This window comes from Aureobasidium pullulans, assembly GCF_000721785.1.
Source record: "Aureobasidium pullulans EXF-150 unplaced genomic scaffold scaffold_13, whole genome shotgun sequence".
In the NCBI taxonomy this organism is placed as follows: domain Eukaryota; kingdom Fungi; phylum Ascomycota; class Dothideomycetes; order Dothideales; family Saccotheciaceae; genus Aureobasidium; species Aureobasidium pullulans.
The window spans coordinates 317,917-344,908 of NW_021941033.1; the positions used below are offsets into that span (position 1 = coordinate 317,917).

Sequence of the window (26,992 nt, forward strand, 5' to 3'; positions counted from 1 at the left end):
AACTCAGTCGGGCTCGCTTCACTGCACCTATCAATAGTATGGTCGGAGATTCCTGCGAGTCTGCATGGCATTCTGCTGGCTAGTGCCCATACCGCACGAGTGGACCCCTCTGCGGAATTCCGCTGCTCGTCGACATCACTTTCCTCACGTCAGGAACATGGGTCGAGGCTAGCAGTACACGTTCCGGCGGCTGTAAGGTGGTCATCGTAGCCTCGCAGTATCAGTGCTTCGCGAAGATCCGCTGCCGGTACTAGTGGCCTCCATACACAATCGCTCGATCTCATGCAACTCGTTTTACCTCCGGACATTATTGAGCTCCATACTCGACTCATAATATATACCCTCTCCATTCCCAAGCTCTGTGTTTCCTCTCTCATCCAATTCATTCTCCTGTTACATCGAGACGTCTAGCCCACATCTCGAGTAATCTACATTTCGTTTCATTGCATAGTGTCACTCCCAGCCAGAGTCTACTATCAAGTTAATCCTCCCTTCTTTCTACGCCATCTCATATTCTATCGACTCTAGCCAAGTCAACTGAATATCGACTCGATTCCCGACTATCGTTCTACCTTCATATCAGCTTAATATCTCCACAACTACACTACACTGCAAGCCAGTTTGATCCCAGCAAGATGTCGAACGTCCTTCTTTTCGGCGATCAGACCGCCGAGCAGTACCCTCTGCTTCGCAAGGTGGTTCTGAGAACCAAAAATGCCCTTGTTCTCAACTTCCTCGAGCGCACCGTTGTTGCCCTGCGCGGAGAAATCGCCCAACTCTCCCGCCCTCAACGTGATGCCATCCCGGATTTCATGACTCTCAACAACTTGGTCGACCTGTACTACGAGAAGGGGCTGAAGCTTCCTCACCTCGAGAGCTGCATGGTCACTATCGCTCAGCTTGGTCACTACATCGGATATTTCTCCGAGAACACCAACGAGCTACCTCCTGCTGCTAACACTCGCATTCTCGCTCTCTGCACCGGATCGCTCGCCGCTGCTGCAGTCGCTTCTGCAAGAACTCTCGATGAGCTCGTCACTCTTGGTGTTGAGACCGTCCGCATCGCCTTCCGCACCGGTGTCCGCGTCAACAACGCCAGATCTGCTCTTGGACAAGATCTCATGTCGAAGGAGAGCTGGTCTACTATTGTCACCGGTATCAATGAGCAGTCTGCAAAGGAGGCTCTCACTGCTTTCCACGAGGCTGCCGGTATTCCAACCACCAGCCATGCCTACATCAGCGCTGTCAGCACAATGGCCATTACTATCAGTGGTCCTCCCACCACTACTAAGCGCTTTTTCGAGGAATCCGAGGCTGTTCGCAAGAACAACCGCGTCAAGATTCCCGTCTACGCTCCTTACCACGCTGAGCACCTCTACAGCAGTGCTGATATCGAGGCCATCATCGGAGAGGAGTCTGCCAAGTTCCTTCAGGCTTACCAGCCTCGCTCTCTGGTTCACTCCGGCTCGTCTGGCATGTGCCATGTCGCCGAGAACACCTACGAGCTCTTCAAGCTTTCCTTGAACGACATGCTCAGAGCTCCTGTTTCTTGGAACAGTCTCCTTGAGGAGAGTGTTTCTCAGATCACTGCCAACACCAACGCTTCTGCCAAGGTCTTCTGCATTGGTGTCAGCAACGTTTCCAACAGCCTTGTCTCCGCCATCAAGGCTGGTGGTCAGTCCTCGGTTTCTCTCGTCGACCACTCCGCCTGGGAGTCTGCCGTTACTGATGCCACTCACGGTCGCACTCAGAACGACAAGATTGCCATCGTTGGTATGTCCGGTCGCTTCCCCAGTGCTGCCAGCACTGAGGCTTTGTGGGAACTCCTCGAGAAGGGTCTTGATGTTCACCGCAAGATCCCCTCCGACCGTTTCGATGCCGATGCTCACTGCGATCCCTCTGGCAAGGGAAAGAACAAATCGCACACGCCTTTCGGTTGTTTCATCGACGAGCCTGGTCTTTTCGACCCTCGCTTCTTCAACATGTCTCCTCGTGAAGCTGCTCAGACTGACCCTATGGGTCGCCTGGCTCTCGTTACCGCCTACGAGGCTCTGGAGCAATCCGGTTACGTCCCTAACCGCACTCCTTCCACCAAGCTTCACCGCATTGGTACATTCTACGGTCAGACCTCCGATGATTGGCGTGAGATCAACGCCTCCGAGAACGTCGACACCTACTTCATTACTGGTGGTGTCCGTGCTTTCGCACCTGGTCGTATTAACTACTACTTCAAGTTCAGCGGTCCTTCGTACTCGATCGACACTGCTTGCTCGTCGTCTTTGGCTGCTATCCAGCTTGCCTGCACTTCGCTGTGGGCTGGTGACTGCGACACCGCTTGTGCTGGTGGTCTGAACGTCCTTACCAACCCCGACATTTTCTCTGGTCTTTCCAAGGGTCAATTCTTGTCGAAGACTGGTTCTTGCAAGACCTACGACAACGCTGCTGACGGTTACTGCCGTGGTGATGGTGTTGGTACCGTTGTCCTCAAGAGATACGAGGATGCTCTCAACGACAAGGACAACATCCTTGGATGCATCCTTGGTGCTGCTACCAACCACTCTGCCGAGGCTGTCTCAATCACTCACCCTCACGCCGGTGCTCAGGAATTCCTTTACAAGAAGGTTCTCGCCAACGCCGGTGTTGATGCCCACGAGATCAGCTACGTTGAGATGCACGGTACTGGTACCCAGGCTGGTGACGGTATTGAGATGACTTCGGTCACCAACGTCTTTGCCCCTCGTCACCGCCAGCGCAAGCCTGAGCAGAAGCTCCACCTCGGTGCTATCAAGGCCAACATTGGTCACGGTGAGGCCGCTTCCGGTATCAACTCCCTCTGCAAGGTCTTGATGATGATGAAGAAGAACGCCATCCCTGCCAACGTTGGTATCAAGGGCGAGATCAACAAGACCTTCCCCAAGGACTTGAAGGACCGCAACGTCAACATTCCCCAGCAGAACACGCCCTTCCCTCGCAACGGTGCCGAGAAGCGCAAGATCTTCCTCAACAACTTCTCCGCCGCCGGTGGTAACACCGCTATCCTCCTCGAGGATGGTCCTCTTCGTGAGGCTCCCAAGGCTGTTGACCCTAGAGGCACTCTCCCTGTTACCGTCACCGCTCGCTCGATCGCAGCTCTGAAGAGTAACATCCTTCGTCTTCAGGGCTACCTTTCTGAGAACCCAGACACTACTCTTGCCGACCTGTCTTACACCTCAACTGCCCGTCGCATTCAGCATAACTACCGCATCGCCTTCCCCATTGGCGACATCGCTAAGGTCAGCGACGCCCTTCAGGCTCAGACTAAGGAGACTTACAGCCCTGTTCCCATGGTCCCTACCAAGACTGCCTTCTGTTTCACCGGTCAGGGCTCGCAGTACACTGCCCTTGGTCAAAAGCTCTACCAAGACCTCAAGCCTTTCCGTGATGACATCAACCAACTCGACAACATGGCCACCATCCAAGGCCTTCCCTCGTTCATCGAGTTACTCGACGGCACTGATGTCGCCACCTTGTCTCCCGTCAAGGTTCAATTGGGTATGGCCTGTATCCAGGTTGCTCTTGCACGCATGTGGGCATCCTGGGGTATTACTCCCACTGCTGTCATTGGCCACAGTTTGGGTGAATACGCTGCTCTTCACGTCGCTGGTGTCATTTCTGCCAGCGACATGATCATGCTCGTCGGTCGCCGTGCTGAGCTCCTTGTCAAGGATTGCACTCCTCACACGCACGGTATGCTCGCCGTCAAGGGTGGTGCTGAGGCTATCCGTGGTGTCCTTGGCTCCAAGATGACCGAGATTGCCTGCATCAACGGACCCGAGGAGACTGTTCTCTGCGGTAGCGGTGAGGTTGTTGGTGCTGCCAACGACGCTCTCTCCGCCCGTGGGTTCAAGGCTACTAAGCTCAATGTCCCCTTCGCTTTCCACTCTGCCCAGGTTGACCCCATCCTCGAGTCTTTCAAGAAGGTTGCTTCTTCTGTCACCTTCAACAAGCCTGCTGTCCCTGTTCTTTCTCCTCTCTCCGGTGACGTGATCCGTGAGGCCGGCGTCATTGGCCCTGACTACCTCGCTAGACACGCTAGAGAGACTGTCAACTTCTGGACTGCTCTTACCAGCGGCCAGAAGGAGAAGATTTTCGACGAGAAGACCGCTTGGCTCGAGGTCGGTGCCCACCCTGTCTGCTCTGGCATGGTCAAGGCTTCGGTCAGTGCCACCACCACCGCTCCGTCGCTCCGCCGTAACGAGGACCCCTGGAAGACCATCGCCACCAGTGTTTGCACTCTGTTCAACGCCGGTGTTCAAATCAACTTCGATGAGTACCACCGCGAGTTCAACGATGCTCAGTCGCTTCTTCCTCTACCCACCTATGCCTTTGACAACAAGAAGTACTGGCTCGACTACCACAACAACTGGACTTTGACCAAGGGTGAAGTTCGTGAGGTTCAGAAGACCATCGAGGCTGCTCCTGTCGCAGCTCCTGTTGCCGAGAAGCCTGCCAAGCGTCTCTCTACCTCTTGCCAGAAGGTTGTCTTCGAAGAATTCGAGGCCAACTCTGGTACCGTTATCATCCAGTCGAACGTCGCCGAGCCCAAGCTGTTCCAGGCTGTCATTGGTCACCAGGTCAACGACACTGCCCTCTGTCCTTCGTCTCTGTACGCTGATATGGCATTGACTGTGTCTGACTACCTTTACAAGCAGCTCAGACCGTCTGCTCCTAAGATTGGCATGAACGTCTGCGACATGGAGGTCCCCAAGCCCTTCATCGCAAAGATGGAGCAGCCCGCCGAGGGCCAACACATCCAGCTTGAGGCCAAGGCTGATCTCGATGAGGGTGTTGCCCACCTCAAGTTCCGAAGCGTTACTCCCGATGGCAAGCTCATCCAGGACCACGCTCACTGTCTGGTCAAATTCGAGGACATCAGCTCCTGGACCGAGGACTGGGAGCGCATCAACTTCATGGTTAAGTCCCAGGTCGATCTTCTCAAGGCCAAGACCAAGACTCAAGAAGCCCACGTCATGCAGCGCGGTATGGCCTACAAGCTGTTCAAGTGCTTCGTTAACTACAACGAGAAGTACCGCGGTATGGAGGAGGTCATCGTTAACAGCCAGACCACAGAGGCTACTGCCTCGATCAAGTTCCAGAACGGCCCTGCCGATGGTGACTGGTACCAAGCACCTTACCAGATTGACAGCATGTGCCACATCTCTGGTTTCATCGTCAACGCTACTGACCTGATTGATTCTGACAACAACGTATGCATCTCTCATGGCTGGGGCTCGATGAGAATCGCCAAGCAGATGACCCCTGAGGGCAACTACCGCTCTTATGTCCGCATGCTCCCCAAGCCTGGTAATGTGTACCAGGGTGATGTCTACATTATGGAGGGAGATGAGATCGTCGCTGTCTGTGGTGGTCTCAAGTTCCAGCAGATCCCCCGCCGCGTCCTTAACGTCTTCCTGCCTCCTCAGAAGGCCGGTGCACCCGCTAAGGCTGCTGCTCCTGCCGCTGCTGCCCATGCTCCTAAGGCTATCGCCGCTCCTAAGGCTTCCGCTCCCAAGGCTCAGGCTCCCAAGCCTGTTGTCAAGGCTGCTAAAGCTCCCAAGAAGGCTGCCGCCAAGAAGCCCCAGGGCGCAACCATCACTTCCCGTGTCATGCAGATCATCGCTACCGAGACTGATGTTGAGCAATCTGAGCTCGTCGAGGAGGCTGCTTTCGAGAACCTCGGTGTTGACTCCCTCATGTCCTTGACCATCTCTGCCAAGTTCAGAGAGGACCTTGACATGGAGATCAGCTCCACTCTCTTCACCGATTACCCCACCGTTGGTGAGATGAAGAAGCACTTCTCTCAGTACGACGGCAATGTTGGCCCTGTTGAGGATGACTCCGAGGACGAGTCCGAACCTTCGGACATTGCCACTCCCTACGAGGACGACCTCAGCACTCCCGCCAGCTCTGCCCCAAGCACTGCCCCTAGTGATGCCGGCAAGCCTGATATCGACTCTCCCTCTCGCGAGATCCCTGACTCCGAGGTTGGTGAGGTCAGTCTGGCCCGCCACATCATCGTCCAGGAGATGGGTATCGACAGCTCTGAACTTACCGACGAAGCAGACCTTTCTGAGCTTGGTATGGACTCTTTGATGAGCTTGACCATCCTCAGTGAGCTCCGTGAGAAGACCGGTGTCGATCTTCCCTCGACCTTCCTTTCCACCAACTCTACCATTTTGGACATTGAGAACGCTCTCGGTATGCGCCCTAAGCCCAAGGCTAAGGCTGCTTCTGCCCCCAAAGCCGCAAAGCAGACCTCGCCTCAACTTGACAAAGTCAACGCCAAGCTTACCGATCTGTCCAAGTTCCCCGCCGCAACCTCAGTCCTTCTCCAGGGCAATGCTAAGATTGCCACCAAGAAGATCTTCTTCTTGCCCGATGGCTCCGGCTCTGCTACCTCCTATGTCAGCATTCCCAACATCGGTCCCGACACCGCCGCCTTCGGACTCAACTGCCCCTTCATGAAGAACCCTACCGAGTGGACTTGTGGTATTGAGACTGTGTCGCTCCTCTATCTCGCTGAGATCAAGAGACGCCAGCCCCAGGGCCCTTACATCATCGGTGGATGGTCTGCTGGTGGTGTCATCGCTTATGCTGTCGCCCAGGCTCTGCTGGCCAATGGTGAAGAAGTCGACCGCCTCCTTCTCCTCGACTCCCCCTGCCCCGTCAACCTTGCACCTCTCCCTCAGCGTCTCCACGTCTTCTTCAACGAGATCGGTCTCCTCGGTACTGGTGACCCATCCAAGACTCCCAAGTGGCTGCTTCCTCACTTCACTGCCGCCATTCGTTCGCTCTCAGACTACGAGCCCCAGCCTTCGCTGAAGCCCATCAAGACTTACGCTATCTGGTGCCGTGATGGTGTTGCCGGTAACCCCGGTGACCCTCGCCCTCCCCCGGCTGAGGAAGAGGACCCTGCACCCATGACCTGGTTGTTGAACCACCGCACTGACTTCACTGACAACGGCTGGGCACAACTCTGTGGCAACAACATGAAGTACGGTGTCATGGGCGGCAACCACTTCACCATGATGAAGGAGCCCCACGCTCAAGAACTTGGCAAGCTCATCCAAGAAGGTCTTCAGATCTAAACAACACGAAAACTATTAAAAAGAAGCGGCGGAAGGGTGCTCAGGCTCGGATGCTGAGAGGCGATGGTCGCCTTGGGCTGAGGTCGATTGCGGCTCCCACACCCTAACCTGAGATGAGGAGGATATGATCATTGGGTAACTGGCATTGTCTTTGCTTGGGCTGAGTTAAAGCCTTGTCACTATCTCTCTATCCTTGTTCTCTTCTTTCACTCTTCCGCCGCCTGTGGCTTTCTTTCCTTTCTCTGTTGCCTTTGGTTTTTTGCGGCTTGCTTGCAACGATACAGGTGTCGGCTCGCTAGACGGATGACTTTTTGTTTGCTTTTACTATTCTCCTGGAGAGGTTTACGATCACCACCGGACTGTTTCCTGATGAATTTGGACGTTACAGTACGAGAGGTCAACCCCAGTTTCCTCATTTTTATCTATACATAGTGTTTCAACCTCAGATGATTTTTTTACTACTTCGCTTCTTCTATCTGCGCAACGTGACTTCTTCTTTCCATCTAAAGCGACTCTCTTTTGCTCTGGCTTTTTTGTTCGCTCACTCCCGTCTTTTGCCATGTCACTTTGATTTGCACTTTTTGAACTGGGTCTGAGTTGTAATTCTCTGATCTTCAACAACCCTTCTAAATGGTACTTCCCAAAAGTTTATCACTTTCCTCGTGCGGTAATGATTCGCCATTCAATCGTCGCTCTCAACCTTCGCTCTGATACTAAAAGTACCTTTCCATTGTTCGATGTTTCTTTGCGACTAGATACAGATCGACGAACATCTCATTGATCAACTCAGCGATCATCAAGCAACCAAGCGTACCTCAGCGATCAACACTCTCGCAATTGGAGTACGTAACTACATGGATCTCACTGCAGGGCCACCTCGTTCTCATCATCATGCAGCCTCCGAAAATAAGACCACCGCCACTTTTGCACAGCATCCTGCATATGTCTTCAGGGATATTGATCCATAGTCGCGAACCTTAGTCAAGTAGTGAACGCTCCGACAGTTCCGCGGCTGGGAAACAGGATCAACACCAGCCACCTCGAGTTTTGAGAGAGGATGTCGTTATCTGCAACCATAAACTCTATCAACGACAAAGGCTTGCCATGGGAAGAAAATGTGGCTGGCCGGAAAACAAATGACGGATGGATACTGTACACATCTCCGATACACAATTTGAACATCTCCAGGGATTGCATGAGCTAAAGTCAAGAAACAAGGACATGAACAAGTCAACAAACACACACGGATAACCCCACCGTGGAGTTCCGGAGAAAGGTCCAACAAGGAGCCGAACTACCAGCGGCAGTAGAGGATAGCTCATTTTTGCCATGGATCCACTTGCTTACTGATGGCCCGTGGCCTGAGGTCTTCAGCCACATGGACAGGTGAGAAATGGAATTGTAAATGCTTTCTTGCATGTGAAGATGAAAGTGGATCTCATTACCAAAAGACGAAAAGAAAAGGCGCAAAGGAAGAATGGGAAGAAGGAACAACCGGACAGAGCCATTTTACCAGGAGCAAAAGAGCTCACCGGAGGATTTACCTCTCTTGGCTGCATGTCAGCAATACGACTGGTTTCGATAGCTTGGACAATCATAGCAATACGGCTCGCATTCTTGGTTTTGCTGGTCGTTACACAGAGATGATAATGGCACGCACACTATTGTATGCACACAGGGATGCTGGGGATGAGTTGCAGTAGGGCATTGGAGACGCGGGTTAAGGGTACCCGCATGAACGCATCATCACTCTTGGAGTATTGATGTAAGCAGGTGAGGTTGATGGCTGGTAGGGCCTGTGCTCTTCCGAGTCCAAGCGGCCTGCATGTTTGTGCACGCGCATATCTATGCTCAGAGTTGTGCTCGAGTATGGTGCAAGCACAAACCCCAGTGCAAGCAAGAGCAAACAGCTTCCAAACACGACGTAACTTCCACATCCAGAAGCACATTCACATGCGCAAAGGTAGTTCGCAAACAGCAACAGCTTTCCGGAAAATAAACAACACGTCTTAAGACACTCTTATCTCCAACACACTACAACCGCGACAATGGCGACAACAAGGTGCGCATTCTACCATCACCTCCCTATACCACGACCCTCCAATCGCAACACCATCCTCAGCTCCAAACAGCACCCAAACTAACATGTCAACTCCGCCATAGCAAGAAAAGCGACGCACCCACAAACCCCCGCGGCATCCCCTTCGCCCCCTTCGTAGACAACGTCTCGGACTATTGCACCACCCGCGCCGAAGTCGAACCAACCCTAAAATCCTTCTCCGAAATGATCCAAAAGTACCAATTCATGGAAGTAAACACATCACGCCGTGCCTCCGGTCTGCGCGAAAAGATCCCCGATATTTCAAAGACGTTGGATACGGTGCGGTTCTTGAAGAGCAGAGCAGACGATGCCGAAGAGTTGGAGAGTTTTTTCGAATTGAATGATACGTTGTATGCAAAGGCCAAGGTGCCGAAGACGGAAGAAGTGTATTTGTGGTTGGGTGCCAATGTTATGTTGGCGTATCCGATGGAGGAGGCAGAGGAGTTGTTGGAGGGTAAATTGGAGGCTGCGAAGAGTGGATTGGAGAATGCAGAGGAGGATATGGATTTCTTGAGGGAACAGATTACCGTGAGTGCAATAAGATATGCGGACTGGGAAATACCATGGCTGACGGATGATACAGACACTCGAGGTCGCTACTGCTCGCGTCTACAACTGGGATGTCGGTATGCGCAGAAAGGACAAGGCCGAGGGCAAGACCTCCGATTGAACAGCCACCCCCTAAGACAGAAAAACGCCAACACCCTCTCACACTGGGACGTGACCCCCTCATACAGGAAACAGATGGAAAGGGCTACAACCGACAGGTCAAAATCATCTGCCTAAACAGCCCCACGCGATCTACGAGCCTCAACACATCTCGAGCTCAGCGTTCGAGTCGATGAAGCTTGTAGTGGTCTCGCCATGGACACAGTGGAGCCCGGCACGCTTCACTACATTGCTGTCAGCTCGATTCCTTGAACAATTAGCTACGAAGAGCATACATTTGTATATATACAAAATCACACGAAGAAAAGTTACCTCTCAGACATTTTTCATCTGTTGCCTTTGGGCGTGAAACATCGATCTCATTCAATGTGGCAGAACTTCCTGATCTCAAACATTGCCTATAGGATGATCGCATGGGAGGAGGCAGAAGCGACTGCAAGAAGAGGAAGGGCGCATTCATGTACGCAGAGGCCGCAATCCAAAAACAGAAGGAACGATCAAGCATGCAGGAGGAAGGAACGAGTGTGCACATGGGCAGAAGGTGCTGAGAAACAACCACAATTGCAGATGGAAGGATTGCTCAAGCACATCAGGAAAGAGCAAGAGTGAGCCAAACATGGCCATCGCTCTTGTACGAGAAGAGTTCCGACAGAAAGAAGCGATCGAATCGAACTGGAATCATTGTTTGAACTCCGAACGAAATTGTGATATACGTTAATGCGAGTCCTAATTGTGTGTTGAGCTACTTGTCTCAATAGCTGTCTGATCACGACATATGCGTCCTCTCAGCAACCTTCGTCTGCAACATATCAACAACATGCTTGCCAATCCACCTTAACCTTCCATCTCCATTATCCGTAGCATCTTGTGCCCATGCGAATAGCAACCTCAAATTCCATAATGCATTCGCCTTTGTCGAAGCTACACTACGGCTCAACACCAATCTACTGTCCACAGCTGTTAACTTCTCATCCAGATGAGTCGCGCTGCGTGGGTCTGAGGGCAGCACAAGACCAAAGTCTGCTTGATCGAGTTCCCGGAAGGCGGGCAGATCGAGGATCCACTCCCACATCTGACGGCCACCGATGCTGGATTGAACATCGATGAGGGCTGAAAGTGTCGTGCTGAAAACGCTGTTCGAAGCTTCACCAGGTGGACAGCGACGCACATAGACTGTCTGCGAGCGTCGGAAGGTGGCGAGATGCTTAGGATTAGCAGCAAAGTCGAGGGTGACTTGCCAGTAAGTAGGATCATCCGTACTGATGCGTGCGACGGTGCTCAACTCTGGCAACAAGCATGGAGAAGTCATTGAGATCTGTTTTCCTTCTCGCAACTCTACTCTGAGTTTGACGTGTATAGGCCGTTTTGTGTCGATGTCTTGTACCACGATGCAACGAGGTTCGGTGGCAAAGACCCAGAAGTGTCGAAGAGCCTGTAGGTGTACCCGGTTGTCTAGGACCTCGCTGGGGAATAGAGGGTAGAATGCGCACATCAAAGATGCGATGGCAAAGTCTGACGTTCCAAAAGTGTAAGTGCCACCGCCTAAGAACAGTGTGCCGATAGCAAGATGGGCTGCAAGATGTGATCCATATGTAGTTTCTGGATCCACACGGCCGTGCAGTGCTCGCAGATATCTAAACGTTTGAAGATCACCCGTGCCTGCCATAATGGTAGCCATGGCAAGTGCGAGCACGTCAATACAACGCTTAACTGTAGCTCTGGCCAACTTGGCATCGTAGAAGAATGCGTCCTGCTTGGACACTGCGATGAAAGCTTTAAGCACTGCGATCACTTGGTCTCGCGCTTTCTCGTTGCCACTGCCTGCAAATCTCAAGGCCAAACTCCACGCGAGGCCAGTCAGGATATTGAACACTGGCACGTCCTTGCTTCGCAGCTGAGGGAGTGTTTTTATCTCCACCGAAGCTTTGGCACCATGGCCGTAGTAGCGGTGGGAGTATTCGATAGGGAGGTTCTTGCGGATCCAGTCTGACTCATCGGTGATCTCGTTCCACATTATGAGATGCCTTGCAACGGTCCTCAGAAGCAGTATGTCTGGACGACAATGCTCAAGCTGAGCAACAGTGTCAGGTATGTCTATCTTGCGTGCGACAGATCGATCGCCAGTCTTCATGTAGATCAAAGTAATGGCGATGACAGCACCGGCAGTAGCCTTATCAACAACATGCACGAGTTCGACTGGTCGGGGACCAACAGCGACCGTCAACAATCGCTCTAGAAGATTCATACCATGGAGACCACGCAAGTCTCGGCCCTTTCCGATATTTATGTAGCCGAGAGCAAATCCCGCTGCAAGTCGATATGACTCGTCACGCAGTTGGTCCATCGTGCTACCAGGGTCTTCGATCTCACGGTGCTCGACCTCTGATAACATGATTTCACTCATTCGTCGATGCTGTGTATCGTAGTAGACCAGTCCAATGCCCATCAGTCCAGCAGTCTGGGTGCTGGGCGAAACATTGAGCTCCGCGGCACCGTGAGGCAACATCCTTGTGATGTGTACAGACAGCATGCGAGTGAGTAGAGTATCCATGGTGCCAAGGTATGATGCTGACAAGCCCAGTAGGAGTCCGATGGAAGTCATGTTGTGTTTTGGAGTCAGATACTTGAACGCAAGCCATTTGGCGAGAGTCCTCAGATGCCCATTAATACCAAGAGCTAGAAGAAACCCAGCGTGGCGGTTGTTGAGCTCTGCAGGCTTGTTGAAGACTATCCAAGAAGTGTCAATGCCAGTCGCGTTTCGTGAGATGCTCAATCCTGCAGAAACACCAGCATGGAAGAACGTCCAGGCAAACTTGTCCTCGGTGAATCCACTGCGATCAGCACTAATGGTAGTGTCCATTGGCTTCATCTGACAAGATGTACTGAAACCCTTGATGTGGAACTTTTCCGACAGAAGAGGACGTTGACTTTCAAAGTGGATCATGCCATCACCAGGTGAGAGTGCAAGTGTTCGGATCATTACCCATTGCATGACTCGCTTCTGTTGTTCCAAGTGCTCAACTTCTGACCATTCAGGTTGAGGTGGGCACTCGGCGACTTGCACCGCGGTAGGGTTCATCAGCCTGGCAGCATCAACAAAGCGACGATCCTCGGAGAAGATAAGCGAAATGACTGCATGTCTTTCGGCTTCGTGTGTTTTGGCAGTCAGAGGAGCACGATCAGCAGAGCTATATATGGTCTGTACATCGTGTGGCACCAGCACATTAGGCAGTGCTCCTCGACTTGAAGGACGATTGGCATCCTTGTTCAGCTGTGATAGCCCAATCAAGTCCTCACGCGCAACAAACTCCAGTAGATCAGAAGACCATGTCGTGGGTGGCGCTGTCTGACAACGACTAATGGCTTCACGAAGCGGAGCAAGTACGCCTTCTGGTAAAGTCTCGAAAGCTCCGGCTCCAAAGTTTGCTTCCTTGAGTGTTTGCACTAAAGCACTCGGCGAAGCTTTGATGGCGGAGAACCGTGCTGCCAGCAATCTCAGGGAGGTCAAACGAGGAAGAAGGTTACCCTCAAGTTTCGAGATCGTGGAAGCAGATGCGTCTGTCCCTAGAGAAGCGATTGTCCCTACGCCTACAAATGGTTCGGAGATACCATGGATGAAGTTCTTCTCAACCCATGCAAAGACAGATTGGGGTGGAGGACACAAGTTCTGCGAGACTCTGGCGGTCGTGCTCATCGTCGACGAAGACAGCTCCCAATCACTGATTTCACCATCCATCTCGTGGTAAGAGCCAGATCTATACGACCAGGGATCAATGGAAAGCCATTGTCCAAATTGGGCGATAATAGCACAGAGAGAGCCAACGACGATTCCTTCCGCATCGTCCGAAAGTGAGCTCAGTTTCTGCTCCTCTCGGAAAAGGTAGAGCACCAGCATAATTTTTGTGCAACAGAGATGTCGTGATTCAGCAGCTTCCTGGGACACTAGCCAGTCCAAATCATCCACTGCGATTTCGTGTAGTAGGTGGCGAGCCATCGTCTCGTACTCGATCAGAGAGAAGGGATGCTTCTTGGCTTTGTGAGTACTTCGAGGTGTTCTGAGTCTTGATCTCGGAGTAATCGCACTGAGCTTTGAGTGTGTAGTCGGCTTTTCGAGCCAGCTCCAGGCAGGTGACACAAGTTTGTCAAGGTCTGACTTCAGACTGCGAGAGCGTAATTGACTTCCATAGGTACCAAGTCGCGTACTGTCAACTGTCGAAGACTTACTTCTCTGGTTACCACGCAATGATCTTCCAATAGAGCCAGCAGCAAATGCGAAAAGGGCTACGATCATTGCTTCCCACTCAACATCAAGACCACCAGTAAGTTGAACACCTTCGCTCACGAATCGATGGTGTATGTTGCACCATATAGCAGCAACCGAGCCACCCTCCTTTGTTGGGAGTACTGACTGGCATAGTTCGAGGATTTGGCGTACAGCAGTGGATCTTGGACTCGATCTGATCTGGAAGCGATGGTGGAAGCCGTCTGCAGATACTACTGTGACCTTACCATGATTGCCAGGGTAATTCAATTTGCAAGGTTCTTGAAGGGACCGTGACGATTGCAGATCGCTAGTGGTTGAATGTAGAATGCTCTGAATATCTGAAGGATGCCACGTTCGTACTTGCTTCGATAGTGGCAACGACCAGGGAATACCTCGCGCTGGTATAATGCCAAGTTCCTGAGAATTGACCGAGAGGTGAGCGATGGCTGATGTCTGGCCATCATGGATCTTGGTGATGTCGGCAATGTTGTGTGTTATGTTACGATCACACAGGAAGGGTATAGGCATATACCTTGCGTGAGCACCTTCTTCGGGTTGAAATCTTCGCTCATTCTTCCTCTGTACTCGTAGCTTGACCGTTGTCATAGATCCTGACGACGAGTCAAGAATGTACAACGAGATCAGATGGCTACTGTGCTCCGATGGGGAGGAGTGAACTAAAGGGGAGACCCTAATAAGGTCCTCAACCGCAGTGGTGCCAAAATTGGACACATCGGTCATGAAGACATCCAATTTGCGAATGACGAGCTCCTTCCTAAGTCCATCGGGAGAAGAGCCCAAGACAGATTCGGTACCCGCAGACTTGTGAGTGGCTCCAATCAGTCGTTCCGCACTCTCATACTCATCATTGTAGTCTTGCATCCGACTGTTCTCAATTTCGATAGTATCGTCTGGTCCGAAGCTTCTGCCAAATATGCTTGCTGGTGTAGAGCCGCGACTTTTGCGAGATAGTTGATTGCCAAAACTTCGGCGATCGCGATCAGTAAAGCTTCCCATTGAAGGATATCTACGTCCAGCTCCACTAAAGCTGGCACCAAGCGCAGTCTGTTTGATCGAAGGGTCCGAGTTACCGACTTCACCTCGTGAGAGGATGGAGCTGACTCGCCTAGGACCACCGGAAGGCTTCTTAAGCAGATACTCCGGATCCATCTGCGATGCCATGACCTCTTCGTCGTCTTGAGAGGGTCTTGTAGTTGAGGCAACAGACAACCGCGTGGAAGCTGCGAAACTTTCACGTACTCTATCCCGGTGATCGCGGTTTTTCAACGCAGGGGTAGTAGCGCCCGCTGTTCGACTAGTCATGACAGAGCTAGGACGCTTAGTCTTAGCTGCCTTGTGAGCCGCACGTTGTGATAGTAGATCGGAAAGCTTAGGAGGCTTCAAGTACCATGCTTGCCATACCGTTATCTGACCAAGCTCTCTGTTTACAGTGACCAACAGGAACAGTGGGGCATCACCAGGCTCTGCCTGCTCGGCAAGCTCATCTTGTGATGACACGTAGACAAGCTCTTCCGCAGGATCGAGCATATCGTACTCCACAGTCGGGGCACTCGAAGCGCCAGGACGAGGAAATCGTGGTTGACGACAGACGCTGGCATGTGAGACGGGCGCCATATCCGATAGTGGATTTTCCAAAGAATAAAATCTAGGAAGCTCATCGTTGATTTGCGATTCTGGGCCTTTGGTAAGATCCTGGAACAAAGCATCGAGATTGAAGTGAGTCGAAGGACTTGGAGGTAAGACACTTGGCCGATAACGGTTGGCTCTCAATTCAGGTGACTTTGATTGCGAGAACAAGTACGGCTGAGACGAAGCAAAAGAGTTCGGAGGAGGGCCTGGAATGGTAGGAGTCGGAGGTTCCTTGGTAGCAGAAGTGGACTTTCTCTGCATGACAAGACCATCAATGGCAGGGAAAGCCTTCTCCACCTCAAAGGGCAAATTGAGTACATGGGTCGATCCAGAGAGAAAATGAATATGCATCTCAGACTTCAAGATGATGACCAGAGCACGGTTGAAGCCGTGTGAATCGGTCTGACTCAATGACAACATTTGCTTAGGATCGCGCTGTGGCTTGGTACCCCATCTCGAGACATAGGCGGTCGAAGCATAAGAGATGACATTGTCTGGACCTGTGGATTCGGTGGAGTTTCGAGAGAGAGCATCAGCGCGAAAGCGAGTGATCAAAGCATGGCCGACCGGTTGCTTTGTGGAGTCGAAGTTGAAGACCTTTCGAACATGACCATCCTGTGACCAGACTACACAGTTGGATGTGTAAAGAACCTCATCCTCTGAATCATCCAAAGGGCCTGGGTACACTTTCCAAGTATAATCCTGTGAGGTGGGATTTTGGGGAAGAACGGACTCAGATATCAGATATGGCAAAGCAGAGGGGCGGTGTATGCCCAGCGAAACAAAGTCGGCCATGAGTTAGTAGAAAGTGCGATGGAGAGCGTAAACATTATTGTTGACCAGAGGTTGATTCATAAAAAGTCCATTGGCAAGTGAGTTGAAGGCGTTTGTTGTGCAGTGTGGGTGTATACAGAGAAACCCTACCACAACTCGGATGCACAAGAGCGAGAGCTGTCCAGAAGTGAGAGGTTAGAATCTTCCGAGATGGCAGCGGACAATTGGGTAGTTCTGATGTTGTTGTCGCGGACTGGATCATGTTTCGAGTGTTTCTTGACTGCTGTCGACGCGCTCGCTCGGCTGCACTTTCCTTGGGCGCGTCAACAGCTTTCTCCACCACGCAGCAGCAAGCAGCAACAACTTGCCTCTCTTTCTTTACACGCCCAATTCTTGCACCAAACATGGCGACAACAAGCTACGACATGTCTGCGAAACTGCAGAAGCCGCGGGTTTCGCGTCATGGCAAGCAGATGCACCTCAAGTATGCGCGCGCTTTGTTGACTCGACCAATCCATGTCTAACAAAAATGTCTAGCTACGAATGCCCCCACCGATTGAACATCACCAAAGTCTACCCTCTCCAGAGTCCCCGCGGTGCTGACATCATCATCTCCGGCTACGACGACGGCCTTCATATTCTCTGGAGAGGTGGCCGTCCGCTGTCCACTGCCTCGCGCACCGTCACCGAGCGCGTAAACGATCTTTCAGGCACACGAACACAGCACACCGAGTGGAACCACCCCATCTCGATTCATAAGTCCCCCGTCACCGAAGACATCCCAGACAAGGACAAGCCACGTTACGAGGCTGAAGATGAAGAGCTGGATGAAGACGAACCATACCCGTCGTTCGCACAAGAGCTGAAACTCTCCTTCGGCAGTCCAGTCCTCCACCTGGCTCTACCAAACATCCCTCAGCCTTCGACCACCCTACAATCCAGAGCCCAGCTTCCTCTCTTAGTCAAGCAACGTATTGTCCTGGCCGTCGCCTGCGCCGACGCTTCATTGCGCCTGATCACACTACCTCTCACACCGCCGTCGGCGTCAGCAAAGAGAAATGGTCGTCTCGGTGCTCAGATCTGCGACCTCAGTCCCTCATCATCGTCCTCAGCCATGGCCAGAGATGTTGCTCTGACTTGGACGAACAGCTCGAGCCTGCCTGCTGCTGAGGACCAGATGGACTTGGACAAACCACAACAAGAAGCCTCTTCCGCGAACCATGAGAAGCTCGATCTACTTGTCGCCTCGTCCACATCGGCGCACCTTGAGACTCTCACCTTCTATCGCATTCCCATCGCTTTCAACGACTTGACAGGAGGCAAGATTCCCAATTCTGTCAACCCCTTTCACGCTGTCCCTCTTTCCTCTTCGTCGCAATGCCTTCGTTTCAGCACCGCTCAATACCCTTCACGCCAACATTCGCGCTTACTCATAGCTGATGTCAAGGGCACTTTGAAGATCTACGATCCTTTCGCAACAAAAGGCCGTCCCTCATCTCGCGGTACCGATGCGTCTGCTGAGCCTGGTGCTTGGATTTCGGCTTTTAACACTGCTTTTCAGATGCCAAAGGGAGCTACAAGTAACTACCCCGGCCTTGCACAAAGAAGAAAGATTGTCGACGTCGCATGGGTGTCGGGTGCCAAAGCTGCCTTGGTCCTTTTAGATCGTGGCGAGTGGGGTGTATGGGATATTGAAGCTGTAACGCAAAAGAAGATGAACACTTTTGCCATTCAGGGGTTCATCGGAAGTACGGACGCTGCACCTTCCGACCTCAAGAACAGATCTGCGCAAGGACTTGCCCCATCCACCCCCAACACCCGTCAGCAACGCCAAGAATCTCTCTTTGGTGCCCCGAAGCCCGCTGCCCCTGCGACCACATCACCGAGGGGTGGTGTTTGTGCCGTTGCGACTGCTGGGAGCCATGGATCGCTCGATGACTCTGTTGTCTTGTGGTACGGCAGTGAAGCATACCACATTTCAAGTCTTGCATCCCTATGGCAGCGCAGTCTCAACAGCAGTGGCAAGGATATTGGCTCTCTATATGGACCGGGCCTTTCACACGTTGAAGGCTTGGACCTCTCTGGCGAGATTCTCAACGGTATCACCCAGTTCCCTACTCGTTCTACCGCGTTGAACCTAGGCGCTCTATCTCAGCGTGACTTCGCAGTCACCGGCGAGTATCGTCTTGTTATCATTCAATCGATGCGACCACAAACACCTGCCAAGTCATTGTTCACACAAGCAACAGCTGGAGCAGGTAACGGCTCTAGCATATTTGACCAACAACTCTTGGATCGTGGAGAGCTAGATCTCGGTGGTATGGATCGCCTGCTCGATGGCATGGGCACCAGGACCAATGGCTTCGCTCCTGCGGTAACCAAGAAAAGAGTTGGATTTGCTGGCTGAAGTTAGACGACTGACACAAAGCATTTTAGTATCATGAAAATACATGGAGTTTGGAAGGAAGACGCAAAAACACCATCTTCGGTCAGATGGATATACCCAACTTTGTCTCTTCCCCCATCACGAAACAATACCCTCAAGGCCCAAAGAAGGTCTAGCCCACTTTTTCCCACCTCTCCTCTCTTCCATCTGTCCCTTCCCGTATCCACACCAAAGTGAGAAAACACTTACATAAACACCCCGCGTTGCAAGGTGGAGCATTGTCATCAAGAGCCATGATCCTTGCTCAGTATTCCACGCGGAAAATCAAAACATCTGCTCTCCATCCAAATCTTTCATGGTAAACCAAGACTTTCCTATCTGTTCACGCCCAAGAGGTTATGTGTCAGATCACAGGGGGTCTTGGCGGATGAGAGGGATATTCGGTACAATTCCTCTTCTTCGTCAATATCGTGCAGTCTTGAACCAGTGGCTGTTATGATGTTTTGAGGGAAGAGTTTGCCGGGACATTACGTCAAGTAGAGGTACTTTTGGACAAAGCTAGTCCAGTGTGAAAGTCATTCTCCTATACAGTATATTACTGCCCTAGGCGATCAAAAACTTGTTTTATACTATTCAATCTACTTTTTATCCCTCCTCAAATCCACAACTTGAAACTGCAATCCAGCCAATTCAGAAACATGTCCCGGTCTCAAAGCATCAGTGTACAAATTTCCTTCATCATGAGGATGGAACAAGCCAGTCTTATGGCAGTTCAAGATGGCTTCTTTACCGGGTGGATCCGTGAGACGGAAAATACCATGACTGTGCAATCCTCAATATCAGTATCAAAGGAAAAAAGGACCAATGGGGTAGGTAAAAGAACTTACTCGGGACTCTTGCTGGGCGCACACACGATGGCCACACTCTCGGGAAGCATGACTTGATATCCCACAGAAGTATGCAGATCCCTACTGCTCAAAAAACAGGTCTGGGAAGGATGTGTGTGTATCCAGCCACACACCATCAAGCCCTCGTTATCCACGTAATCGAATAATTCTGTTTCTCCCAACTCGGTTGTTTCGCAGGTATCAGAAGTGGAAGTCTGGTCCGGGATGACGAGGTGCGAGATGAAGAGGGCGGAGGAAATCAGGGTGCCGCAGAGGATACCGCAGGTTTCGAGGTTGGCGGTGGTGTTTGATTGAGCGAGGGTGGTGAAGGAGGTGCGGAGGGCGGTGGGGAGGAAGAGTGTGCGTAGAGGAGTGCCGTTTTCGGTGTATGCGGCTGGTTGGAATTGGTAGTTCTGGGTGGATGAGAGGTCTTGTTTTGGAGGTGGTGCTGGGCCGCTGGATTTCGAGGGTAGCGGAGGAGGAGAGGTGAAAGAATGATCTGGCTTGGAAGGCAGAGGCGGAGGAACACCATAGGTAGGGAGGTCGCTCTTCGGTGGTCGACTGGGCGCGAAAGGCGCGGATGGTGATTGAACAGAACCATGTCCTGATGGGACTGCAGGGTAATGGTATGCCGCTGAGACTTGTGAGGTGGAGCGAGAGTGTGAAGATTGGCGAGGAGCATCGATCCGTCGACCCAAGTCTTGAATGCCTCGACTCAAGTCATCCATGACAGCATTGTCGTCGCGCGGGTCCTTCCTCCGTCTTCTGAGTTCGCGGTTGGCCAGTTGCAGTGCAATATCCTTGTGTTCGCCTGCACTCAGAACAAGCGACTCTTGTGGTGGAGGTGGGGTGCCAGATTGCGTGCTACCAGCAGGTTGTTGTGTGCGTATAGCATCTCTCCTCTTGACAGCATCCTGGTACTTGTTCCAGCGGGTCGTGATGTCAGGCTTCAAGGCTTCCATGCGCGACAGATCGGCCTTGACGTCGTCGCGGGCGCGAGCCATCTGCGGCTTGTACTCCTGCTTCTTTGCATCCGGGTGTTTCGAAATATGCGTAAAGAAGAAGTCGGCATGGCGGTACAGGAACAGGTAGGCGTCTTGGAGGTTGCCATCGCGCTCGTAGTTGGCGGCCTGGGTGCAGCGCAGAGATGATTAGGCAGGGTCGAGGGAGTCAAGGTCATGTCTCATCTCACTTGGCTGATCATGTTTTGCGCAGTGCGCAATGCCATGTTCAAAGGGATGTTGGCGGCATGGTCGAAGTTGGATGCCTCGCTGACAATCTGCTCGACGCTCTTTGGCGCATTCATCCTTGTAGTCGTTCGTGAATCGGTGGTCGTTTCTCGTAGTGTCGTTAGTCGTGGGCGCATGTAAAGAAGTATATTCGGGTTGGTCGTCGCATCTTCTTGTCAGGAGAGCAGGAGAGTAGGAGAGCAGTCGTGAGCTTGTCGCAATGACGAAGCGGCCTCGCCAAAGACGTTGATGGCCCCGGTGATGGTCGTTGCTTTCTCCACGCCTCGTTCCAATCTTGACACTCACCATGCGACCGCCCGTGACGCAGGCCGCATCGATAGCATCTAGGATTGCTAGAGCTGCGAGAGCTGCCGAGAAGAAGTCCGACAAGACAAAACAAGGCGAAATAGCCGTTGCCTTGAAGCAGCTCAAGAAGGCCAAAAAGACTACCAATCCTACCAATCCTACCAATCCTATCCAGCCCACCGACTTGAACGACGCAAAGGACACTCCCACACAACCTCAAGACAACGACACTCCTGCCGCAGGACACCCCAAAGCCGGCGGCAGACCTACCGGAACGACGACGGTGAAGGACATATCCGAAACCACGCGTTACCAGGCCCTTTCTTCATATCGAAATTCCTACACCTTCTACCCCCATAATGACTACCCTCTGGGCGAGACCATCAGCAAAGTCCTTGCTTCCACCAAGGGTGCTGGTCCCTCTGGCAAAGACAAGTTTCCAGACAATGTCGAAGTCGTGAGCCCGGCTTTGTGCGACGACATAATCAACTACATAGGCCCCGACCTTGATAAACACAAGGGATGCGACATCATCGACCTCCATCCTGGCGCTTGTGTCTGGTCTCAAAAGATACACGACTACCTCAAACCACGTCGCCATCTCCTTCTCGAGCCTGACGAGCGTTATCTCGATCCCTTCATCAAGCCATTGCTAGATCAAAAGGATTCGGCTTACCGTCACAGTTTCCTTTCTGGCGCCCACCCAAAGTCGTACTGGGGGACGTACGATCGTATTTTCGACGATCATCTCCTGCCGAAGCGAGTCCCTCTTGGAAAGAACGATCCACGTCTGCGCGAACCCAATAACTCGCTCCTGGTCATCGGCAGCCTTGTCCGCCGCTATCCCGAACGTAACAAAGCAAACAATGTCCACTTTCCGAGTTTGGTCCTACACCATATGGCCGAAGCTGCTCAAGTCAATTCAATGTTCCAACGTTACGGTCTGGTGCGCATGCTGCTTTGGGTTCCCGAAGAAATCATCCCCAGTGTCTTGCCTAACTCTATGCTGTTCAAGCTTGGCTACTCTGTAAGCTTGGAGGCCGCTCTTGATATTACCCAAGTTGTCGGCGGCGACCGCTGGAGCCTCACCCGCAGTGAAGCTACCAAAGCACAGAAACACCAACAACGTCGAGACCAACTTGATACCTGGAGCTCTCGTCGCGTTCTTGCGAGTATGCAGGAAAAGGGCATGACCTTGCCCGAGCATCGTCGCCCAGAAATGCATCAGAGAGCTTTGGTCACTGATGACAAGGCTCTTCAAGACTACAATCCTATACGCTTGCCTGAAGGCATGAATTTCTCGCAAACTCTTGCACATATTGAGAAGGAGATCAAGCAGTTGGAAGAATTTCCAACCCTTCCAAAAGTGTCCCGATACAGGTTCGCCGAGCAGCCACACAGATACAAGTTCACCAACATCAGTGAGGAGATCACAAACCCAACCGAGCTGAACCGCTGTGGGCGCTTCGTCGACATCTGGGGTGTACAAATTGCCCTCGAGCTCGAGTACAATGCAACCAAATCCACAATGTCTGAGGAGCTGCGATTGGATGCCCACTCGCGGCTTGTCGCAACCAGCATTAAGCTCAAAGAGCTTTTCGAGCTGCTATTTCAAAAGAGAACAAGGAAGAGCATGACCGTCCTGCTCGACGAGCTCTTTGCGCTTTGTAAGAAGAACACAATGCTGGCATGGGATCGACGACCCTATGAACCATTGATCGTGGCCGAAGAAGAGTTCTGGCCCCGCTTCCCTATGCAGTTGCTCGATATCACGCCGAGGCCGGAAGCGTTGGGTAACGACTTGATGGATACGGCCGAGGCCAACCAAGTAAGACGTGGTCTGATCAAAGCGTTGTTTACTCATCCATCATCGCCATTGTTAGAGTCGATCGAGCGACTTGGGGCTGGAGCACGAGAAGGACTTGTTGTGCCTGAGTTCACAGACCCACTTGCTGGTGGAAGAATCGATCCCAGCCAGCTTCTGACCAAGGACATCACTCGAGAGCAATTGAATGCGCTCACAAAGGCGTACATCGAGTGGCCATTCCGACCAATTGGAGCGGAAGCCATCGAAGCACAGGCAATGTTGCAGGAATCGGTCGAGGTATAAACGTTTTTGACATGATAGAAGAATACCCAACTTGTCTTCGAGACAAGTCCTGTACCTGTAGAATAATACACACCGAGGGGTATCAATATACCGACCCCTTCAGTTTCGCCCAGCTTTTTGTACACATAAAACAACCCAGAACGCCCGCTATGCATTGACGACCAAAAGCACAAACATGTCGAGAGAAGGGAGATTACTTCTGTCCACCCTTGCCCTTTCCACTTGACTTGACGTCCTCTTTCTTGCCGGCAGCTTTGCCCTCGGCGTCTGCCTCGTTGCCGTAGTTTGCGATGAGGTCGAGCAGGGACTCCTCTGACTCTTCGGGAGCCAGAGCTTCTTCGCCATCTCTCACCTGATGTACGTGTTAGCACCTTGTCCTGTCGCGAAATATCTAGTCGAACAAGACGAACCTCCTCAGCACCAGCGACAGCCTCAGCATCCCAACCACGACCGAAACGACCTCTGAATCTCTTCAAACGACCAGCCTCATCCTCCTCGATGTTCAACAGCTTCTGACTGCTAGGGTTCCAGAGGGGATTGTTGCGCACATCCTTTGTGCTGCGATATACGGGTTGCGGGCTGGTGGTACGCTGGACGAAGGTGCTGCCATCGGATAAAGTAACGAGCTGGGTGAAGGTGTAGGGCCTCTTGGGGCGGCGCATCAAAGATGCATGGCGGACTTGTTGTGTTGAAGAAGAGGCGATGCGCAGACTTGCGCGAGGGGTCTGATTGAGGAGCATGGCGGCGGTTTAATGTGTGAGATGCGATTGATATCCAGCGATGGTATACTTGATAGGCTCATGGATGCATCAATTTTGCGGCGAATCGGGCATGCCAAGATTCGACTCCGCTCCGCCCCGCGGATTCGGCGGTCCGCTCGCCGTCGCTGTCGCTCCCTCCTCTAATCGAAGCTCGAAAGTCGAAGTTGCGACTTGAGGAGCTGTGCCTGTAGCTATGACAACAGCACTTAGAGGCCAAGCGACCGGTCGCTTCTACAAAGCTTTTCACGCCTGGTCCAGACTCGGAAATGCCCATCAACGACGATGCTTCATTCCAACCCATTCCGTCAACGAGGCCAATGACGCGCATTCTAGCCGCCTCACCAACGAACAACATGGCCAAGGAGAAGTACGACGTTCAAAACGAGAAACGCGCCTTGCAGAACTGGGATACACTCCGCAGTCAGTTGGTCACATAAAGATACCTCAAGAACGCCTCGCCCGTATCCTAAAACATCCCGATTTCCTCAACAAACTCAGTGCCGTCTACGGTACCACCATCGAGCCTGTTACAGAACCTACCCAAGATCAATCAGAACCCACCGACCTTCAAGCAATCCGGGTAGTTACTCCCGAGAGGAGAATATGGACCATGGTCAAAGGGATCCTGAGGCTTGAGAATGCCGAAGAACATGATTTCGACAAATACTCCTCGTCACTTGCCAATCAAGAACATGCTGGGGAGGACAAGCAGGTTCAAATATCCTACCATATGCCCCGTCGAGTGTTTGGGCTACTCACGGAAAACGATTCGGAGTTGATGTCGAAGATCGAAGAAAGGTTCATGGTCCGGATCAAAGTCAGTACTCGGAAGGGTTCCCACCAAAGGCCTGGAATTTTTATCAATGGCAAGCAGGATGCTGCAACCAAAGCTTTGAATTTCGTCAAGTCTGTCGACTTCCCGGCTGAAGAATCGACGCCTGTTCAATTGAAGCCCGATGAGATAAGGAAGACCTACAAGACTGCCATGCGCAGTGTTCCCTCCAGCGTTGTCGTTTTGACTACCCACGATGGCTCATCAGGAGCCAAAGTCACTCTCGACTCCATTCGTGGTATGACAGTATCATCCATGACTTCTGTCACTCTTGAACCAGAGCCCATCATTTCCTTCAGCATCCGTGGTCCAAGCCGTACACTCGACTGCATCAACCAAGGTCAACCCTTCTACGTCAACTTCCTCGCCGACAACCGACAAGGTGCTCTAATCGCCGGTGAATTCGCACAATACCATGAAGATCCTTCCCAACCTTTCCGCACCCTCGAAGAACAAGAACTCACCTCTATTTCACCTCACATGGACTCTCGCGGCCCTTATTTCAAGGGCAGAGACAACCCTGCTTATTTCAAATGCGAGCTTTTGCCTGGAAAAACAATCGAAATTGGGGACCACACTGTCATATTCGCTCGCGTTGAGCATATTTGGGTTAGCCCCAGGATGTACAGCCAACGGCCCAAGTTCCTCGCTTACGCTCAAACGCAATACCATGCGCTTGCCAAAAAACCCATAGATCTTACGCCACCGGAGGCTTCGGTCGCACAACCCCAACAACAGACAACGACAAAGTCTGAGGCCTCTCAAACACCTCAAGGGCCTACTGCCGCCGAAATCGAGGATGCAAAGACTGCCCAAGAGTTCAACGACAAGTATTGGAGTATGGCTATGGGCGAGGGTGAGGAAGAGGACGGCATTCTTGAGGAGCGCGCTGCTGATCAACGCGCCGTAGGCGATGCTGAGAAGCCAGCCGATTTTGACAAGAAATGAAGATGTTGCGAGTTCACGACGATACCCCGATAGGCCCGAGTGCCCGAGTCGCGAAGACATATCTTCGCTTTTGGATGTAAGAATATATATTTTGTACAACTACCATAGATGCATAATCATGACTGTTACGTCTCTATGTTTTTTTACTCTGCCACTCAACTCGAGTTGCGTGATCGCTCTCTTTTCTCTCTCGTCAGATCGGTCATTAGTCAAGGGTTGACATCTTCTACGCTGACTTCTACTGGTCTGTCTGTCTTTTCTGATGGATAGGCGGATTTGTTTCTGCTTTGGTTTAGTTCTCTCTTGGATTGGACATTGTTTCCTCCTTCGTCAATTAGGTTTGCTCTTTTTATGACTTTGTTCTTTTTTCTGTGACGACCAATGTTCGCTTTAATGGTGTTGGGTTTTTTGTATTGGGTGGGTTTGCTCTGGTGTTGGTCGGGTTCTCTCAGCGTTGCTCGTGTCTGATTCTGCCTAAAACCTGTCTACTTCCTTTCAACTCGAATAGTATTCTGAGGTTGTTCAGCTCTACTCGACTCTGGCTTTTTGGACTCGACAGAAGATTGTATAGTTGTGTTATCATCTAGGACTAATCGGTGGTGGTGGTAATGGTCGCATGTTTTTGATGTTGGTCGGATTCTCTTTCTGTTGGTCGGGTCTTCTTTCTGTTGGTCGGAATTGCTTTGACTTGTTGGAATCAGAAATGAAAAACCGCAAATAAAGACCAACCAGGTAAGTACCTCATGACAGAAACTTGTCTTCGAGGGAAGTAAGCAGGAATGATCAAGCAGTAAACAAACCAATGACCTGGTTTTCGAAGAAGGTGTGAGCCGCCACCCACGACTTTGGCTGGAAACTCTTGAAAGCATCGCACTGAATTACCTTGCACTCAAAAGTATACATTTATGATAATTTATTCTTTCGATTCGAAATCTCCTCAAGGAAGAT

At 51.8% G+C, this 26,992-nt stretch overlaps 9 protein-coding genes across 9 annotated transcripts; 5 read left to right on the plus strand and 4 right to left on the minus strand.

The window, feature by feature from the left end:
* Positions 1 to 353: 353 nt before the first annotated feature.
* Positions 354 to 7,301, plus strand: M438DRAFT_46967 (polyketide synthase). Its single transcript, XM_029910126.1, has one exon. It carries the CDS (start codon positions 636 to 638, stop codon positions 7,125 to 7,127), a length of 6,492 nt encoding a protein of 2,163 aa, XP_029758941.1. The 5' UTR covers positions 354 to 635; the 3' UTR covers positions 7,128 to 7,301.
* Positions 7,302 to 9,175: 1,874 nt separating this feature from the next.
* Positions 9,176 to 9,898, plus strand: M438DRAFT_375809 (Prefoldin, subunit 3; the record flags this gene model as incomplete). Its single annotated transcript, XM_029908613.1, has 3 exons — positions 9,176 to 9,189; positions 9,291 to 9,756; positions 9,812 to 9,898. The coding sequence occupies 3 exons, from the start codon at positions 9,176 to 9,178 to the stop codon at positions 9,896 to 9,898; spliced, it is 567 nt and encodes a 188-aa protein (XP_029758942.1).
* Positions 9,899 to 10,026: 128 nt separating this feature from the next.
* On the minus strand, positions 10,027 to 10,566 carry M438DRAFT_46985 (uncharacterized protein). The gene has a single exon (XM_029910127.1). It carries the CDS (start codon positions 10,427 to 10,429, stop codon positions 10,154 to 10,156), a length of 276 nt encoding a protein of 91 aa, XP_029758943.1. The 5' UTR covers positions 10,430 to 10,566; the 3' UTR covers positions 10,027 to 10,153.
* Positions 10,567 to 10,568: 2 nt separating this feature from the next.
* M438DRAFT_346997 (uncharacterized protein) lies at positions 10,569 to 16,831 on the minus strand. The gene has a single exon (XM_029905805.1). The coding sequence runs from the start codon at positions 16,604 to 16,606 to the stop codon at positions 10,664 to 10,666; it is 5,943 nt and encodes a 1,980-aa protein (XP_029758944.1). The 5' UTR covers positions 16,607 to 16,831; the 3' UTR covers positions 10,569 to 10,663.
* Positions 16,832 to 17,010: 179 nt separating this feature from the next.
* On the plus strand, positions 17,011 to 18,992 carry M438DRAFT_375811 (uncharacterized protein; the record flags this gene model as incomplete). Its single annotated transcript, XM_029908614.1, has 2 exons — positions 17,011 to 17,069; positions 17,123 to 18,992. The coding sequence occupies 2 exons, from the start codon at positions 17,011 to 17,013 to the stop codon at positions 18,990 to 18,992; spliced, it is 1,929 nt and encodes a 642-aa protein (XP_029758945.1).
* A 404-nt stretch (positions 18,993 to 19,396) lies between these two features.
* Positions 19,397 to 21,136, minus strand: M438DRAFT_346998 (JAB1/MPN domain-containing protein). Its single transcript, XM_029905806.1, has 3 exons — positions 21,051 to 21,136; positions 19,859 to 20,988; positions 19,397 to 19,793 (listed from the first exon to the last, which is right to left on the minus strand). The coding sequence occupies exons 1-3, from the start codon at positions 21,084 to 21,086 to the stop codon at positions 19,610 to 19,612; spliced, it is 1,350 nt and encodes a 449-aa protein (XP_029758946.1). The 5' UTR covers positions 21,087 to 21,136; the 3' UTR covers positions 19,397 to 19,609.
* Positions 21,137 to 21,898: 762 nt separating this feature from the next.
* Positions 21,899 to 23,503, plus strand: M438DRAFT_277319 (S-adenosyl-L-methionine-dependent methyltransferase; the record flags this gene model as incomplete). Its single annotated transcript, XM_029900920.1, has 1 exon — positions 21,899 to 23,503. A coding segment is annotated over one exon (1,605 nt), but the record flags the coding sequence as incomplete, so codon positions are not given.
* Positions 23,504 to 23,913: 410 nt separating this feature from the next.
* On the minus strand, positions 23,914 to 24,243 carry M438DRAFT_277153 (uncharacterized protein; the record flags this gene model as incomplete). The annotated part of the gene is made up of 1 exon (XM_029900906.1): positions 23,914 to 24,243. A coding segment is annotated over one exon (330 nt), but the record flags the coding sequence as incomplete, so codon positions are not given.
* A 107-nt stretch (positions 24,244 to 24,350) lies between these two features.
* M438DRAFT_47010 (uncharacterized protein) lies at positions 24,351 to 26,286 on the plus strand. Its single transcript, XM_029910128.1, has one exon. The coding sequence runs from the start codon at positions 24,458 to 24,460 to the stop codon at positions 26,042 to 26,044; it is 1,587 nt and encodes a 528-aa protein (XP_029758949.1). The 5' UTR covers positions 24,351 to 24,457; the 3' UTR covers positions 26,045 to 26,286.
* The last annotated feature ends 706 nt before the right edge of the window (positions 26,287 to 26,992 follow it).